The sequence below is a fragment of the Eucyclogobius newberryi genome, unplaced genomic scaffold, assembly GCF_026437365.1.
Source record: "Eucyclogobius newberryi isolate DKJ021-1_F unplaced genomic scaffold, fEucNew1.0.hap1 SCAF_49, whole genome shotgun sequence".
Taxonomy (NCBI): domain Eukaryota; kingdom Metazoa; phylum Chordata; class Actinopteri; order Gobiiformes; family Gobiidae; genus Eucyclogobius; species Eucyclogobius newberryi.
Genome location: NW_027316156.1, coordinates 1 through 16,361, shown reverse-complemented (window position 1 = coordinate 16,361; position 16,361 = coordinate 1). Strand labels below are relative to the sequence as shown.

The window sequence follows — 16,361 nt, the reverse complement described above, 5'->3', positions numbered from 1 at the left end:
TTTCCATCTTTGCATTTGCTATTTTGATTTCATCTCCAAAATGTCTTTTCAAGAGGTTTTGTGCTTCTTTATATCCCAGAGTTATGTCCAGATGAAAACAGCTCCTGACCAGCTCTTTTGCTTGGCCACTTGTATCTTGTTCAGAATAATAGAGTCTGTCATCATCATGATTGTTTTATTCTCAAAGCCAAACTTAAATGCTCTTATAAATGTTTAAAATGTAAAGGATTTACATCAAACACTTGGATTTGTCTGAAGTGAAGTGAGGACTGTTGCTGCTGTGACATTAGAGACTGGAACAGAAGAGCAGCTCTTTGGAAAGTGATGCTTCAGAACCTGTACAGGTGTGGCTCTCACCTGTACAGGTGTGGCTCTCACATGTACAGGTGTGGCTCTCACATGTACAGGTGTGGCTCTCACATGTACAGGTGTGGCTCTCACATGTACAGGTGTGGCTCTCACGTGTACAGGTGTGGCTCTCACGTGTACAGGTGTGGCTCTCACGTGTACAGGTGTGGCTCTCACGTGTACAGGTGTGGCTCTCACGTGTACAGGTGTGGCTCTCACGTGTACAGGTGTGGCTCTCACCTGTACAGGTGTGGCTCTCACATATACAGGTGTGGCTCTCACATATACAGGTGTGGCTCTCACATATACAGGTGTGGCTCTCACCTGTACAGGTGTGGCTCTCACCTGTACAGGTGTGGCTCTCACCTGTACAGGTGTGGCTCTCACCTGTACAGGTGTGGCTCTCACATATACAGGTGTGGCTCTCACCTGTACAGGTGTGGCTCTCACCTGTACAGGTGTGGCTCTCACATGTACAGGTGTGGCTCTCACATGTACAGGTGTGGCTCTCACCTGTACAGGTGTGGCTCTCACCTGTACAGGTGTGGCTCTCACATGTACAGGTGTGGCTCTCACCTGTACAGGTGTGGCTCTCACCTGTACAGGTGTGGCTCTCACCTGTACAGGTGTGGCTCTCACCTGTACAGGTGTGGCTCTCACCTGTACAGGTGTGGCTCTCACCTGTACAGGTGTGGCTCTCACCTGTACAGGTGTGGCTCTCACCTGTACATCCGGTAGTTGCTTTATAACGTGTTGAAGTGGAGTTTTGGCTATCGTAGCAATGTCAGGATAATGAACAGATGATCCTCAGAAATGACCATCGACACATTGTGTTCTTTGATGCTTGTGATATTTTGGTCATGTTTGCTTCATGTGACGTTGCATTTTCAGCCCCTTGAGTGCAATCGTCCAAAACCTTTAACATGGCGTCAGATGCAGCGATATTAGCTCCAGCTCCATTGTCTCAAGTTTAGCCTTGATTTTGGCCTCCTCAGCTTCCACTGCATGTTTTTCAGTTGGCACAGCCACCCCAGCTTCCATAGCCTTTTCAGAGGCGAGTTTCAGGCGCTCTCTAGAGGCACTGGAGCTCTGTGATTGTCCAGAATTGTAGCTTCCTCTTGATGGAACAGCCACTTGTGACACATTTGATGCTCTGTCCTTTGGTTCTACTTGTTGGTCTGGACTCATAATCCATGAGTCAACTTCCATCAGAAAAGAATTAAAGATTTCCATTTTAGGCTCATACCAATCAAATGTTTCATGTTCTTGTATTTCTGGAGGTAATAGTCTTTGCTTCATGACCTGCTTTAAACTCCCTTAATGACACTTTACAATGTTCAACAATATTTGTGACATCGTTTGTATTGAGAGGATTAGAAAGAAGCGCTTTAATTTCATTCATTCGTCTTGTACATGCGCCAGCCTCTTCCTCTTCTTCCTCCTCTTCTTCCTCCTCTTCTTCCTCTTCTTCCTCTTCCTCTGCGACTGGCTCTTTTGAGGTCATTTTCCTCATTTCCACGTTCCTCCGTTTCATTCGTTTGTCCAGATCCGTTTGCACAACTTTAGTGATTGTTCCAACTTTTTCCAAGAATATTTTCCGTTTCATTTAAAATCCACGCATTTGGTCAGAAAGCGCGAGATTGTTCAAATGTCCACAGCCACAATTGCGTTATTGATCCTCACTCGGCGCGAGCCTCGCGCTCATCCAGCGGCGTCTCTGATTCATTCATAATTCCAAACGTGTGCCACGCCCCGGTGCGTCTTTGCTCTGGATTCCAGCTTCACCTTTGACTTTGTTTTGGCTTCTAGTCAATCTTCGCTAAAAAACTGCTTAGTTTCCTCCTTTGAGTCCGTTTGACTCCTCACCAACAAAAACTCACGTTGTCGTGTCGTCTCGTGTGTCGTGCGTCATGTGTCATGTCATGTGGGGCTTGTGTGTGGGCGTGTTCATCGTACACTGACCCTCACACGAGGGACCCGTGCAGCTGTGAGTTCTTGCTTGTGGCTCCTGCACATTAACAGCAGATGGAGTTTGTAGCTTTGACGTGGCCTATCACTGACACCTTTAGAGACTATTTATCCTCTGCCCCAACATGCACCCTGTTCACTCACACAAACCGCTAACACACAACCCGCTAGCACGCAACCCGCTAACACGCAACCCGCTAACACACAACCCGCTAACACACTGTCACCGCTAACACAGAACCAGCTGGAGCATCTTTCACAGCGGAAGGACAGTTAAGCCACAAGAACTAGACAGTGATGGAACCCTCTACAGAACCACATTAGTCCTGCCAGAACAGTTCATAAAGTGTTTGAAGAACTGCAAAACAACCTGGGTCATCAGGGAGTTGACCGCACAGTTCCCCTCGTACGTGATCGCTTCTTTTGGCCGTACGTGCGGTCAGACATTAAGCATTATGTGAGCAAAGTTTGCTCCTGTGTCAAACAGAAAAAGCCCAGTCGTGACTCAAGAGCCACTTGATCCAATATTGTGACCGCGCCCGTTTGAACTTGAGTCCATTGACTTTTGACATCGTGACAAATGCAAAGGCGATTATGAATATATTTGACCACTTCACACGCGCTGAGCGGCTGAGCGGCTGAGCGGGACATTGTTACAAACGCTGAAGACGCTAACTCAAAGACACAAGTCAAACTGAACGGAATCGATCAACAAGTTGATGGACTCGACACGCTGTGAAGTCACTGCTTAGTCCCCTTTTATCTCCTGTTTGGACGCTCACCCAGATGACCAGTCCATGTGGTCTTTGACCAGTCCTTGTGGTCTTTGACCAGTCCATGTGGTCTTTGACCAGTCCTTGTGGTCTTTGACCAGTCCATGTGGTCTTTGACCAGTCCATGTGGTCTTTGACCAGTCCTTGTGGTCTTTGACCAGTCCATGTGGTCTTTGACCAGTCCATGTGGTCTTTGACCAGTCCTTGTGGTCTTTGACCAGTCCATGTGGTCTTTGACCAGTCCTTGTGGTCTTTGACCAGTCCATGTGGTCTTTGACCAGTCCTTGTGGTCTTTGACCAGTCCATGTGGTCTTTGACCAGTCCATGTGGTCTTTGACCAGTCCTTGTGGTCTTTGACCAGTCCATGTGGTCTTTGACCAGTCCATGTGGTCTTTGACCAGTCCATGTGGTCTTTGACCAGTCCTTGTGGTCTTTGACCAGTCCTTGTGGTCTTTGACCAGTCCTTGTGGTCTTTGACCAGTCCATGTGGTCTTTGACCAGTCCATGTGGTCTTTGACCAGTCCATGTGGTCTTTGTGGTCTTATTCAGATTCAAGTTTTCATGACCACAGAGACGATGTGACCCCAAGGGGAGGAGTTTTGAGTTACAGCCTGAAGAGAGACCCCAAGGGGAGGAGTTCTGTGTTACAGCCTGAAGAGAGACCCCAAGGGGAGGAGTTCTGTGTTACAGCCTGAAGAGAGACCCCAAGGGGAGGAGTTCTGAGTTACAGCCTGAAGAGAGACCCCAAGGGGAGGAGTTCTGAGTTATAGCCTGAAGAGAGACCCCAAGGGGAGGAGTTCTGTGTTACAGCCTGAAGAGAGACCCCAAGGGGAGGAGTTCTGTGTTACAGCCTGAAGAGAGACCCCAAGGGGAGGAGTTCTGTGTTACAGCCTGAAGAGAGACCCCAAGGGGAGGAGTTCTGTGTTACAGCCTGAAGAGAGACCCCGAGGGGAGGAGGTCTGAGTTACAGCCTGAAGAGAGACCCCAAGGGGAGGAGTTCTGTGTTACAGCCTGAAGAGAGACCCCAAGGGGAGGCCCTGGGGAACTAAGAGACTATTGGGAAGACACTATTCACACAGAAGTCAGACAAATTGGTCCAGATCTCCCAATCCATGAAGTAAGACCAGAGAGAGGCAAAGGACGCTCTAGAGCGCTACACAGAGACCTACTCATGTCATGTGACCACTTTCCTTTTGAACGTGACCCTGGTAAAGACAATGCTGCAAAACACAAAAACAGAAGCAAACCTGCTCGAGACGACGAGGACAGTGGTGAGTACAGAGCCCCCTGGTGGAGACCAACGGGACATTCCTGACCCTGTTGCTGTGGAGACAACCCGCGAGGAGACGGATTCTGCGGATGGTGATCCACCGGCCCCTCCATCGCCTGCTGCACCTGAGGGACCAGAGGAGCCATCGCCCCAGCGACCTCAACGAGAGAGACACCCGCCGAGACGGATGACCTACAGCCACCTGGTCACTGCATCCTGCTTCAGTGTCCAGCCTGACCCTTCACTGCATCCTGCTTCAGTGTCCAGCCTGACCCTTCACTGCATCCTGCTTCAGTGTCCAGCCTGACCCATCACTGCATCCTGCTTCAGTGTCCAGCCTGACCCATCACTGCATCCTGCTTCAGTGTCCAGCCTGACCCTTCACTGCATCCTGCTTCAGTGTCCAGCCTGACCCTTCACTGCATCCTGCTTCAGTGTCCAGCCTGACCCTTCACTGCATCCTGCTTCAGTGTCCAGCCTGACCCTTCACTGCATCCTGCTTCAGTGTCCAGCCTGACCCATCACTGCATCCTGCTTCAGTGTCCAGCCTGACCCTTCACTGCATCCTGCTTCAGTGTCCAGCCTGACCCTTCACTGCATCCTGCTTCAGTGTCCAGCCTGACCCATCACTGCATCCTGCTTCAGTGTCCAGCCTGACCCATCACTGCATCCTGCTTCAGTGTCCAGCCTGACCCTTCACTGCATCCTGCTTCAGTGTCCAGCCTGACCCATCACTGCATCCTGCTTCAGTGTCCAGCCTGACCCTTCACTGCATCCTGCTTCAGTGTCCAGCCTGACCCATCACTGCATCCTGCTTCAGTGTCCAGCCTGACCCTTCACTGCATCCTGCTTCAGTGTCCAGCCTGACCCTTCACTGCATCCTGCTTCAGTGTCCAGCCTGACCCTTCACTGCATCCTGCTTCAGTGTCCAGCCTGACCCTTCACTGCATCCTGCTTCAGTGTCCAGCCTGACCCATCACTGCATCCTGCTTCAGTGTTCAGCCTGACCCTTCACTGCATCCTGCTTCAGTGTCCAGCCTGACCCTTCACTGCATCCTGCTTCAGTGTCCAGCCTGACCCATCACTGCATCCTGCTTCAGTGTCCAGCCTGACCCTTCACTGCATCCTGCTTCAGTGTCCAGCCTGACCCTTCACTGCATCCTGCTTCAGTGTCCAGCCTGACCCATCACTGCATCCTGCTTCAGTGTCCAGCCTGACCCTTCACTGCATCCTGCTTCAGTGTCCAGCCTGACCCATCACTGCATCCTGCTTCAGTGTCCAGCCTGACCCATCACTGCATCCTGCTTCAGTGTCCAGCCTGACCCTTCCCTGCATCCTGCTTCAGTGTCCAGCCTGACCCATCACTGCATCCTGCTTCAGTGTCCAGCCTGACCCTTCACTGCATCCTGCTTCAGTGTCCAGCCTGACCCTTCACTGCATCCTGCTTCAGTGTCCAGCCTGACCCATCACTGCATCCTGCTTCAGTGTCCAGCCTGACCCTTCACTGCATCCTGCTTCAGTGTCCAGCCTGACCCATCACTGCATCCTGCTTCAGTGTCCAGCCTGACCCTTCACTGCATCCTGCTTCAGTGTCCAGCCTGACCCATCACTGCATCCTGCTTCAGTGTCCAGCCTGACCCTTCACTGCATCCTGCTTCAGTGTCCAGCCTGACCCATCACTGCATCCTGCTTCAGTGTCCAGCCTGACCCTTCACTGCATCCTGCTTCAGTGTCCAGCCTGACCCTTCACTGCATCCTGCTTCAGTGTCCAGCCTGACCCTTCACTGCATCCTGCTTCAGTGTCCAGCCTGACCCTTCACTGCATCCTGCTTCAGTGTCCAGCCTGACCCATCACTGCATCCTGCTTCAGTGTCCAGCCTGACCCATCACTGCATCCTGCTTCAGTGTCCAGCCTGACCCTTCACTGCATCCTGCTTCAGTGTCCAGCCTGACCCTTCACTGCATCCTGCTTCAGTGTCCAGCCTGACCCATCACTGCATCCTGCTTCAGTGTCCAGCCTGACCCATCACTGCATCCTGCTTCAGTGTCCAGCCTGACCCTTCACTGCATCCTGCTTCAGTGTCCAGCCTGACCCTTCACTGCATCCTGCTTCAGTGTCCAGCCTGACCCTTCACTGCATCCTGCTTCAGTGTACTACGCCCAGCCCTTTGCTATGGATGCAGTACAACAAACTTGACTTGAGTTGACCTTCTTGCCATGGATGACCTAGTACGAGAGACCGTGGTCGTGTTGTTCCTTTTGGATCCTGAATGCAGAAAAAGGACTGTTTATGGACAATAGTCTTCAGTTCTGACCGCTGGATGGTTCTGCTGTCGGACCAATGAGGAAACAGTGGGGAGAGTGTGGTTAGAATAGTATAGTTTTCTTTTATACAGCAGTGTATTTCATAAAGTGATTTCCTGCTTTAAAATACAATGGTAAAAACAGGTTTACAATAAATGTGAATTTACAGAAGCCTTGAGGAAAAGAAATGTTATTTGTCATGTTAGAAAAGTATTTGGTTTTGTTTCAGGTCATTTCACTCATATGATCGGTTTCAGCCTGAACCCTGAGGTCTGGATCGATTGCTTTTGTCTTTTACCCGCCACTAGGTTCTGCTCATTGCAATAAACCAGTTTATTTCTCCTGTTTTCAGGTAAATGTTGTTAATTGTCGTTTTCTTGTCACGTGTAATTGAGACGTTTTGCATTGAACCAAGTTATTTGAATTAAGTTAAGTTTTTGTGTTTATATTTTGAGAGTAGAGACGCCACGTTTTCTGAGCCCATGAACCTGCGCTCTGCCATTTTGGGCCAGTACAGACCTGTGGTGGAAGATTATTTTGCTATTTTCTGTATATTATATGTGAAATTATTTGGTCAATGTCGTTGTTCCAAGGTCGGACATTTGAAATGTTTGTACAAGAGTGTTAAATAATGCAATAAAGCCCTGCAAGAGGGAAACAAGTACAAATCACTCTTTATTTCTCCTGTTTTCAGGGTGCAACATTCACACGTTTGTGGCCAACAGAATTTCAACAATTGGAGATGCTCCGGTCGCCTCACACTGGAGATACATTTGTTCTGAAGAAAATCCAGCAGATGCTGCATCAAGAGCTCTGTCCTCTTCTTCTGACTTATTCTTTCAAACTGTTCACCGCCTTCTTTGTCTCACTCCTGAGCCTGACCACACGGCTTCTGACGTCTTTTTCACATTGGACAAATCTAAAGGTGGCAGTGGTTCTTGAGGTTAAAGGCAGTGCTGAAGGAAAGCATCAGTGACTGAAGAACCAGCTCTACCAGCTCTGTCTGGGGAGGAACTATTGCAAGCAGAACGTGCAATTCAACATCAAGAATGTCATATTCATGTGCAATAATGTCACATTCATGTGCAATGTCATATTCATGTGCAATCATGTCACATTCGTGTGCAATCATGTCACATTCGTGTGCAATCATGTCACATTCGTGTGCAATCATGTCACATTCGTGTGCAATCGTGTCACATTCTTGTGCAATCGTGTCACATTCGTGTGCAATCATGTCACATTCGTGTGCAATCATGTCACATTCGTGTGCAATCATGTCATATTCATGTGCAATAATGTCACATTCATGTGCAATAATGTCATATTCATGTGCAATAATGTCACATTCATGTGCAATAATGTCATATTCATGTGCAATAATGTCAAATTCATGTGCAATAATGTCATATTCATGTGCAATAATGTCATATTCATGTGCAATAATGTCATATTCATGTGCAATCATGTCACATTCATGTGCAATAATGTCATATTCATGTGCAATAATGTCACATTCATGTGCAATAATGTCATATTTATGTTGAATAATGTCACATTCATGTGCGATCATGTCATATTCATGTGCAATAATGTCATATTCATGTGCAATCATGTCATATTCATGTGCAATCATGTCATATTCATGTGCAATAATGTCATATTCATGTGCAATAATGTCATATTCATGTGCAATAATGTCATATTCATGTGCAATCATGTCACATTCATGTGCAATAATGTCACATTCATGTGCAATCATGTCATATTCATGTGCAATCATGTCACATTCATGTGCAATAATGTCACATTCAGGTGCAATAATGTCATATTCATGTGCAATAATGTCATATTCATGTGCATAGAACTGATGTAAATAAATGTATTTATTTCACCTTTATTATTAGTATTATTTTGTCTTATTCTAGCTATTTTTATTTTATTTTTCTTTTTTCCCTCCATTCCTCATTAAGATATTAGAGGTTTTGTCTATAGGAGTTTTGTTTATAAGAGTTTTTGTTTATCAGAATTCTTTTATTAAGAGTGTTTTTTAAAACTTCCTATAAATTATCTGTTCTTTTCCTCTGGATCTACTGCGTTGCAACAAAGAAATTTCCCCATGTTTGGACAATAAAGGAATATCTTATCTTATCTTAAATGAAGAGATTGTGTCGCCTCTTTAACATGGACAGGATCTCTACCTCCTACTGTGCTTTTAGAGACTCTGGGACCACCAGAACGCTCTACCTCTTACTGTGCTTTTAGAGACTCTTGGGACCACCAGAAGGCTCCACCTCCTACTGTGCTTTTAGAGACTCTTGGCACCACCAGAAGGTTCCACCTCCTACTGTGCTTTTAGAGACTCATGGCACCACCAGAACGCTCTACCTCTTACTGTGCTTTTAGAGACTCTTGGGACAACCAGAAGGCTCCACCTCCTACTGTGCTTTTGGAGACTCTTGGCACCACCAGAAGGTTCCACCTCCTACTGTGCTTTTAGAGACTCTTGGCACCACCAGAAGGCTCCACCTCCTACTGTGCTTTTAGAGACTCTTGGGACCACCAGAAGGCTCTACCTCCTACTGTGCTTTTAGAGACTCTTGGGACCACCAGAAGGTTCTACCTCCTACTGTGCTTTTAGAGACTCTTGGCACCACCAGAAGGCTCTACCTCCTACTGTGCTTTTAGAGACTCTTGGCACCACCAGAAGGCTCTACCTCCTACTGTGCTTTTAGAGACTCTTGGGACCACCAGAAGGTTCTACCTCCTACTGTGCTTTTAGAGACTCTTGGCACCACCAGAAGGCTCTACCTCCTACTGTGCTTTTAGAGACTCTTGGCACCACCAGAAGGCTCTACTTCCTACTGTGCTTTTAGATACTCTTGGGACCACCAGAAGGTTCTACCTCCTACTGTGCTTTTAGAGACTCTTGGCACCACCAGAAGGCTCTACCTCCTACTCTGCTATTAGAGACTCTTGGCACCACCAGAAGCCTCTACCTCCTACTCTGCTATTAGAGACTCTTGGCACCACCAGAAGCCTCTACCTCCTACTGTGCTTTTAGAGACTCTTGGCACCACCAGAAGGCTCTACCTCCTACGGTGCTTTTAGAGACTCTTGGCACCACCAGAAGGCTCTATCTCCTACTGTGCTTTTAGAGACTCTTGGGACCACCAGAAGGCTCTACCTCCTACTGTGCTTGTAGAGACTCTTGGGACCACCAGAAGGCTCTACCTCCTACTGTGCTTTTAGAGACTCTTGGCACCACCAGAAGGCTCTACCTCCTACTCTGCTATTAGAGACTCTTGGCACCACCAGAAGGCTCTACCTCCTACGGTGCTTTTAGAGACTCTTGGCACCACCAGAAGGCTCTATCTCCTACTGTGCTTTTAGAGACTCTTGGGACCACCAGAAGGCTCTACCTCCTACTGTGCTTTTAGACTCTTGGGACAACCAGAAGGCTCTACCTCCTACTGTGCTTTTAGAGACTCTTGGGACCACCAGAAGGCTCTACCTCCTACTGTGCTTTTAGAGACTCTTGGGACCACCAGAAGGCTCTACCTCCTACTGTGCTTTTAGAGACTCTTGGCACCACCAGAAGGCTCTACCTCCTACTGTGCTTTTAGAGACTCTTGGCACCACCAGAAGGCTCTACCTCCTACTCTGCTATTAGAGACTCTTGGCACCACCAGAAGCCTCTACCTCCTACTGTGCTTTTAGAGACTCTTGGGACCACCAGAAGGCTCTACCTCCTACGGTGCTTTTAGAGACTCTTGGCACCACCAGAAGGCTCTATCTCCTACTGTGCTTTTAGAGACTCTTGGGACCACCAGAAGGCTCTACCTCCTACTGTGCTTTTAGAGACTCTTGGGACCACCAGAAGGCTCTACCTCCTACTGTGCTTTTAGAGACTCTTGGGACCACCAGAAGGCTCTACCTCCTACTGTGCTTTTAGAGACTCTTGGCACCACCAGAAGGCTCTACCTCCTACTGTGCTTTTAGAGACTCTTGGGACCACCAGAAGGCTCTACCTCCTACGGTGCTTTTAGAGACTCTTGGCACCACCAGAAGGCTCTATCTCCTACTGTGCTTTTAGAGACTCTTGGGACCACCAGAAGGCTCTACCTCCTACTGTGCTTTTAGAGACTCTTGGGACCACCAGAAGGCTCTACCTCCTACTGTGCTTTTAGAGACTCTTGGGACCACCAGAAGGCTCTACCTCCTACTGTGCTTTTAGAGACTCTTGGCACCACCAGAAGGCTCTACCTCCTACTGTGCTTGTAGAGACTCTTGGCACCACCAGAAGGCTCTACCTCCTACTGTGCTTTTAGAGACTCTTGGGACCACCAGAAGGCTCTACCTCCTACGGTGCTTTTAGAGACTCTTGGCACCACCAGAAGGCTCTATCTCCTACTGTGCTTTTAGAGACTCTTGGGACCACCAGAAGACTCTACCTCCTACTGTGCTTTTAGAGACTCTTGGGACCACCAGAAGGCTCTACCTCCTACTGTGCTTTTAGAGACTCTTGGGACCACCAGAAGGCTCTACCTCCTACTGTGCTTTTAGAGACTCTTGGGACCACCAGAAGGCTCTACCTCCTACTGTGCTTTTAGAGACTCTTGGCACCACCAGAAGGCTCTACCTCCTACTGTGCTTGTAGAGACTCTTGGCACCACCAGAAGGCTCTACCTCCTACTGTGCTTTTAGAGACTCTTGGGACCACCAGAAGGCTCTACCTCCTACGGTGCTTTTAGAGACTCTTGGCACCACCAGAAGGCTCTATCTCCTACTGTGCTTTTAGAGACTCTTGGGACCACCAGAAGACTCTACCTCCTACTGTGCTTTTAGAGACTCTTGGGACCACCAGAAGGCTCTACCTCCTACTGTGCTTTTAGAGACTCTTGGGACCACCAGAAGGCTCTACCTCCTACTGTGCTTTTAGAGACTCTTGGGACCACCAGAAGGCTCTACCTCCTACTGTGCTTTTAGAGACTCTTGGGACCACCAGTGAAGAGACTCCAGCACCGGCGTAATGTGCTCTCTTCTTTTTGTTCCTGTTTGTAATCTTGCTGCTGCATTTTGAACCAGTTAAAACTTTTTATGGAGCTTTTAGGACACGCTGCAAGCAGGAGTTACAGGAGAATCGAGACCATAAGTTTAGATATAATGACCTACTGTGGAAACGCCTAAGACAAGTGTGTCCACCAAGGGCCTCATTTTGAAACAGGCAGAGGGCCAAAAACAACTTGACAGTGTTGAATTTGTTGAATGACAAAGTGAATCATTTGTCGTTGTGATGAGGCTCCGCCTCTAATCAGGCTCCACCTCTAATCAGGCTCCACCTCTAATCAGGCTCCGCCTCTAATCAGGCTCCGCCTCTAATCAGGCTCCGCCTCTAATCAGGCTCCGCCTCTAATCAGGCTCCGCCTCTAATCACACCTGAAGTTTCCTAATTTCACAGTAAAAAGTTCGACTTGTTGTTTGGGCCGACACAGCTGGAGGGCCAACAGAAATTGGTCTGAGGGCCGCATTTGGCCCCCGGGCCCTAGTTTGGACATGCCTGACCTAAGACACCTGTCAATCATTGTTTAGTCAAAAAAAGATGGAAAGATTTATAGTTTAGGAAAGAAGATGATTCTGGAAACATGACGTCATGAATATTCAACAAATACTTTATTTGGACTAAACAAAGACAGAAAAAACACATGGTCCTGGTCCTGGTCCTGGTCCTGGTCCTGGTCCTGGTCCTGGTCCTGCTCCTGGTCCTGGTCCTGGTCCTGGTCCTGCTCCTGGTCCTGGTCCTGGTCCTGGTCCTGGTCCTGGTCCTGGTCCTGGTCCTGCTCCTGGTCCTGCTCCTGGTCCTGGTCCTGGTCCTGAAGGTTCCTTGACTTAAATCTTTACATGTTCCAGAACATCCGTGTTATGATCAGGTCTCATTGGTCGTCCCCGCCTTGTCTGCGTCTCATTGGTCGTCCCCGCCTTGTCTGCGTCTCACTGGTCGTCCCCGCCTTGTCTGCGTCTCACTGGTCGTCCCCGCCTTGTCTGCGTCTCACTGGTCGATGTTAGGGTCGTTGTTGCCATGGTAACACTTCCCTAAACTCTTGATGATTCGCAGGTTGTGTCGGGCCGTCTCACAGAGACTGTCCTCCAGGATCCAGGCTTCACTGTCGGAGGCAGGATCTCCAAGAAGAACCAGGTTCTCCATCGACGTCTGAAGGTAACGGACACCTGTGACCACCAGGAGCTGAGGGGAGGGGCCAGAGAGACGGGGGAGGGGCCAGAGAGACGGGGGAGGGGCCAGAGAGACGGGGGAGGACCAGAGAGACGGGGGAGGACCAGAGAGACGGGGGAGGACCAGAGAGACGGGGGAGGACCAGAGAGACGGGGGAGGACCAGAGAGACGGGGGAGGACCAGAGAGACGGGGGAGGGGCCAGAGAGACGGGGGAGGACCAGAGAGACGGGGGAGGACCAGAGAGACGGGGGAGGGGCCAGAGAGACGGGGGAGGACCAGAGAGACGGGGGAGGGGCCAGAGAGACGGGGGAGGACCAGAGAGACGGGGGAGGACCAGAGAGACGGGGGAGGACCAGAGAGACGGGGGAGGACCAGAGAGACGGGGGAGGGGCCAGAGAGACGGGGGAGGACCAGAGAGACGGGGGAGGACCAGAGAGACGGGGGAGGGGCCAGAGAGACGGGGGAGGGGCCAGAGAGACGGGGGAGGACCAGAGAGACGGGGGAGGGGCCAGAGAGACGGGGGAGGGGCCAGAGAGACGGGTGAGGACCAGAGAGACGGGGGAGGGGCCAGAGAGACGGGGGAGGACCAGAGAGACGGGGGAGGACCAGAGAGACGGGGGAGGACCAGAGAGACGGGGGAGGACCAGAGAGACGGGGGAGGGGCCAGAGAGACGGGGGAGGGGCCAGAGAGACGGGTGAGGACCAGAGAGACGGGGGAGGGGCCAGAGAGACGGGGGAGGACCAGAGAGACGGGGGAGGACCAGAGAGACGGGGGAGGACCAGAGAGACGGGGGAGGGGCCAGAGAGACGGGGGAGGACCAGAGAGACGGGGGAGGACCAGAGAGACGGGGGAGGACCAGAGAGACGGGGGAGGACCAGAGAGACGAACACACAATAAACATGTTTTAAAGAGTTAATTCAGGAGACATCAGGAGACATCAGGAGACACCAGGAGACATCAGGAGACACCAGGAGACACCAGGAGACACAAGGAGACATCAGGAGACACCAGGAGACACCAGGAGACATCAGGAGACCTCAGGAGACTTCAGGAGACATCAGGAGACACCAGGAGACACAAGGAGACATCAGGAGACACCAGGAGACACCAGGAGACATCAGGAGACCTCAGGAGACTTCAGGAGACATCAGGAGACACCAGGAGACACAAGGAGACATCAGGAGACACCAGGAGACACCAGGAGACATCAGGAGACCTCAGGAGACTTCAGGAGACATCAGGAGACACCAGGAGACACCAGGAGACATCAGGAGACACCAGGAGACACCAGGAGACATCAGGAGACCTCAGGAGACACAGATCATACTTGTCTCACCTCAAAGGCCCAGACGGAGACGGCGCTGACACTGATCACGTTCAGGATCCACAGATAGTGTCGTCGCAGGGCCTCCCTGCAGCCCCGCCCCCAAAGTCCCAGAGAGCGAGATGATTGGACCAAAGACAGGAAGTGAGGGGCGGGGCGAGACTTCAGCCCGGTCTGTGGGCAGGGCCAAGGAGAGGCGGGGTCACAGCAGCTGAACGGAACTGAATCCGAGAGATAAAGTCCAGCCACGTTAGACCGGATCTGACTGAGGACAGAGACGGGTTAGACCTGTCCCGGTCTGTGTCCCTGTCTATAGTCCTGTTATAGTCCCGGTCTGTGTCCCGGTCTGTAGTCCCGGTCTGTAGTCCCGGTCTGTAGCCCCGTCTCAGTCCCGGTCTCAGTCCTGGTCCGTACTCACTCTTGGACCCTGGCCTGGGTGCGGTCCAGGTACCGGTCAGAGACCCACTGGACCCTGAACCAGTCCTGGTACCGGTCTTTCCCGCAGCAGCTCATGTGGATCTGGACCAGGTCTAGTTTGGTCTTTAGACCCGGGTTCAGGTCCGAGTCTTTGTATCGTCTCATGGCAGCGCTTAGCCCCGCCTCCAAAGCCTCGTCCAATCGTCCGCTGAAGCCGAGCGCGAGGCTGAGCGCGGCAGCCAATAGCAGGCCGGCGGTTAGAAGCAGGGACACGCCCACATATGGAGCCAGGACCAGCTTCCAGCGCAGAAACCGGTTGTGATCCGAGCAGTCCAGACAGAGCTGGGCCCCGGTCAGGTTCACGACACAGGCCCCGAGTCCGGTCCAGATCAGGACCACAGGCACCGCCCACAACACGTCCTCTGACATCACTTCCTCCCAGCGCCGCAGCTCCGCCCACAGGTACACGCCCAAAAGTACCAGCACCGCCCCTGTCGCCACGGAGACCCAATTCAGCACCACCAAGACCCGGGCCAGGACCCGACGGTCCGAGTGACTAAGGACCACATGACCCAGCGCCATCAGGACCAGGACTACAACCAGACCATCGAGTCCAGGTCCAGACCAAAGTCCAGACCACAGTCCAGGTCCCAGTCTCAGCGAGGTCCAAACAGGTCCTAGACTCTGGACCAGGGTCCACTTCAGCCATACTGGACTCTCATAGGACCAGGTCTTGGTCTTGGTCCAGACTTTGCTTCTGTTAAGACTATATTTCCCAGAATGCACTGCATCTCAGTTCTGGTCGGATCCAACATGGCCGCCTGGATCCATGAGCTCTGAAACAAGACAGAAAACAAGACCTGGTTTAGTCCTGGTTTAGTCCTGGTTTAGTCCTGGTTTTGACCTTGTTTAAACCTGGTTTAGACCTGGTTTAGTCCTGGTTTAGACCTGGTTTAGTCCTGGTTTAGTCCTGGTTTTGACCTTGTTTAAACCTGGTTTAGACCTGGTTTAGTCCTGGTTTAGACCTGGTTTAGACCTGGTTTAGTCCTGGTTTAGTCCTGATTTAGTTCTGGTCTAGTCCTGATTTAGTCCTGATTTAGACCTGGTTTAGACCTGGTTTAGACCTGGTTTAGTCCTGGTTTAGTCCTGGTTTAGTCCTGATTTAGTCCTGATTTAGACCTGGTTTAGACCTGGTTTAGACCTGGTTTAGTCCTGGTTTAGTCCTGGTTTAGTCCTGGTTTAGTCCTGATTTAGACCTGGTTTGGACCTGATTTAGACCTGGTTTGGACCTGGTTTAGTCCTGGTTTAGTCCTGGTTTTGTCCTGGTTTAGTCCTTGTTTAGACCTGATTTAGTCCTGGTTTAGTCCTGATTTAGTCCTGATTTAGACCTGGTTTAGACCTGGTTTAAACCTGGTTTGGACCTGGTTTAGTCCTGGTTTAGTCCTGGTTTAGTCCTGGTTTAGACCTGGTTTAGTCCAGGTTTGGACCTGGTTTAGACCTGGTTTAGTCCAGGTTAAGACCTGCTTTAGACCTGGTTTGGACCTGGTTTAGACCTGGTTTAAACCTGGTTTGGACCTGGTTTAGTCCTGGTTTAGACCTGGTTTAGAACTGGTTTAGTCCTGGTTTAGTCCTGGGGTAGACCTGGTTTAGACCTGGTTTAAACCTGGTTTGGACCTGGTTTTGTCCTGGTTTAGTCCTGGTTTAGACCTGGTTTAGATCTGGT

The 16,361-nt window shown here is 50.5% G+C and overlaps 1 protein-coding gene across 1 annotated transcript; it reads right to left on the bottom strand.

Annotated features, from left to right (window-relative positions):
* Nucleotides 1-12,710: 12,710 nt before the first annotated feature.
* On the bottom strand, nt 12,711-15,270 carry LOC140380586 (photoreceptor outer segment membrane glycoprotein 2-like). The gene is made up of 3 exons (XM_072464453.1): nt 14,640-15,270; nt 14,234-14,486; nt 12,711-12,907 (listed from the first exon to the last, which is right to left on the bottom strand). The coding sequence occupies exons 1-3, from the start codon at nt 15,218-15,220 to the stop codon at nt 12,713-12,715; spliced, it is 1,029 nt and encodes a 342-aa protein (XP_072320554.1). The 5' UTR covers nt 15,221-15,270; the 3' UTR covers nt 12,711-12,712.
* Nucleotides 15,271-16,361: the final 1,091 nt, after the last annotated feature.

Coding starts and splice junctions, on each gene's coding strand:
- LOC140380586 (XM_072464453.1), bottom strand. CDS start 15,220: ATGGCGCTGGGTCATGTGGTCCTTAGTCACTCGGACCGTCGGGTCCTG. Junction 14,487..14,639: donor ACCCAGGCCAGGGTCCAAGA/GTGAGTACGGAC, acceptor CTCTGTCCTCAG/TCAGATCCGGTCTAACGTGG. Junction 12,908..14,233: donor TCTCCGTCTGGGCCTTTGAG/GTGAGACAAGTA, acceptor CCCTCCCCTCAG/CTCCTGGTGGTCACAGGTGT.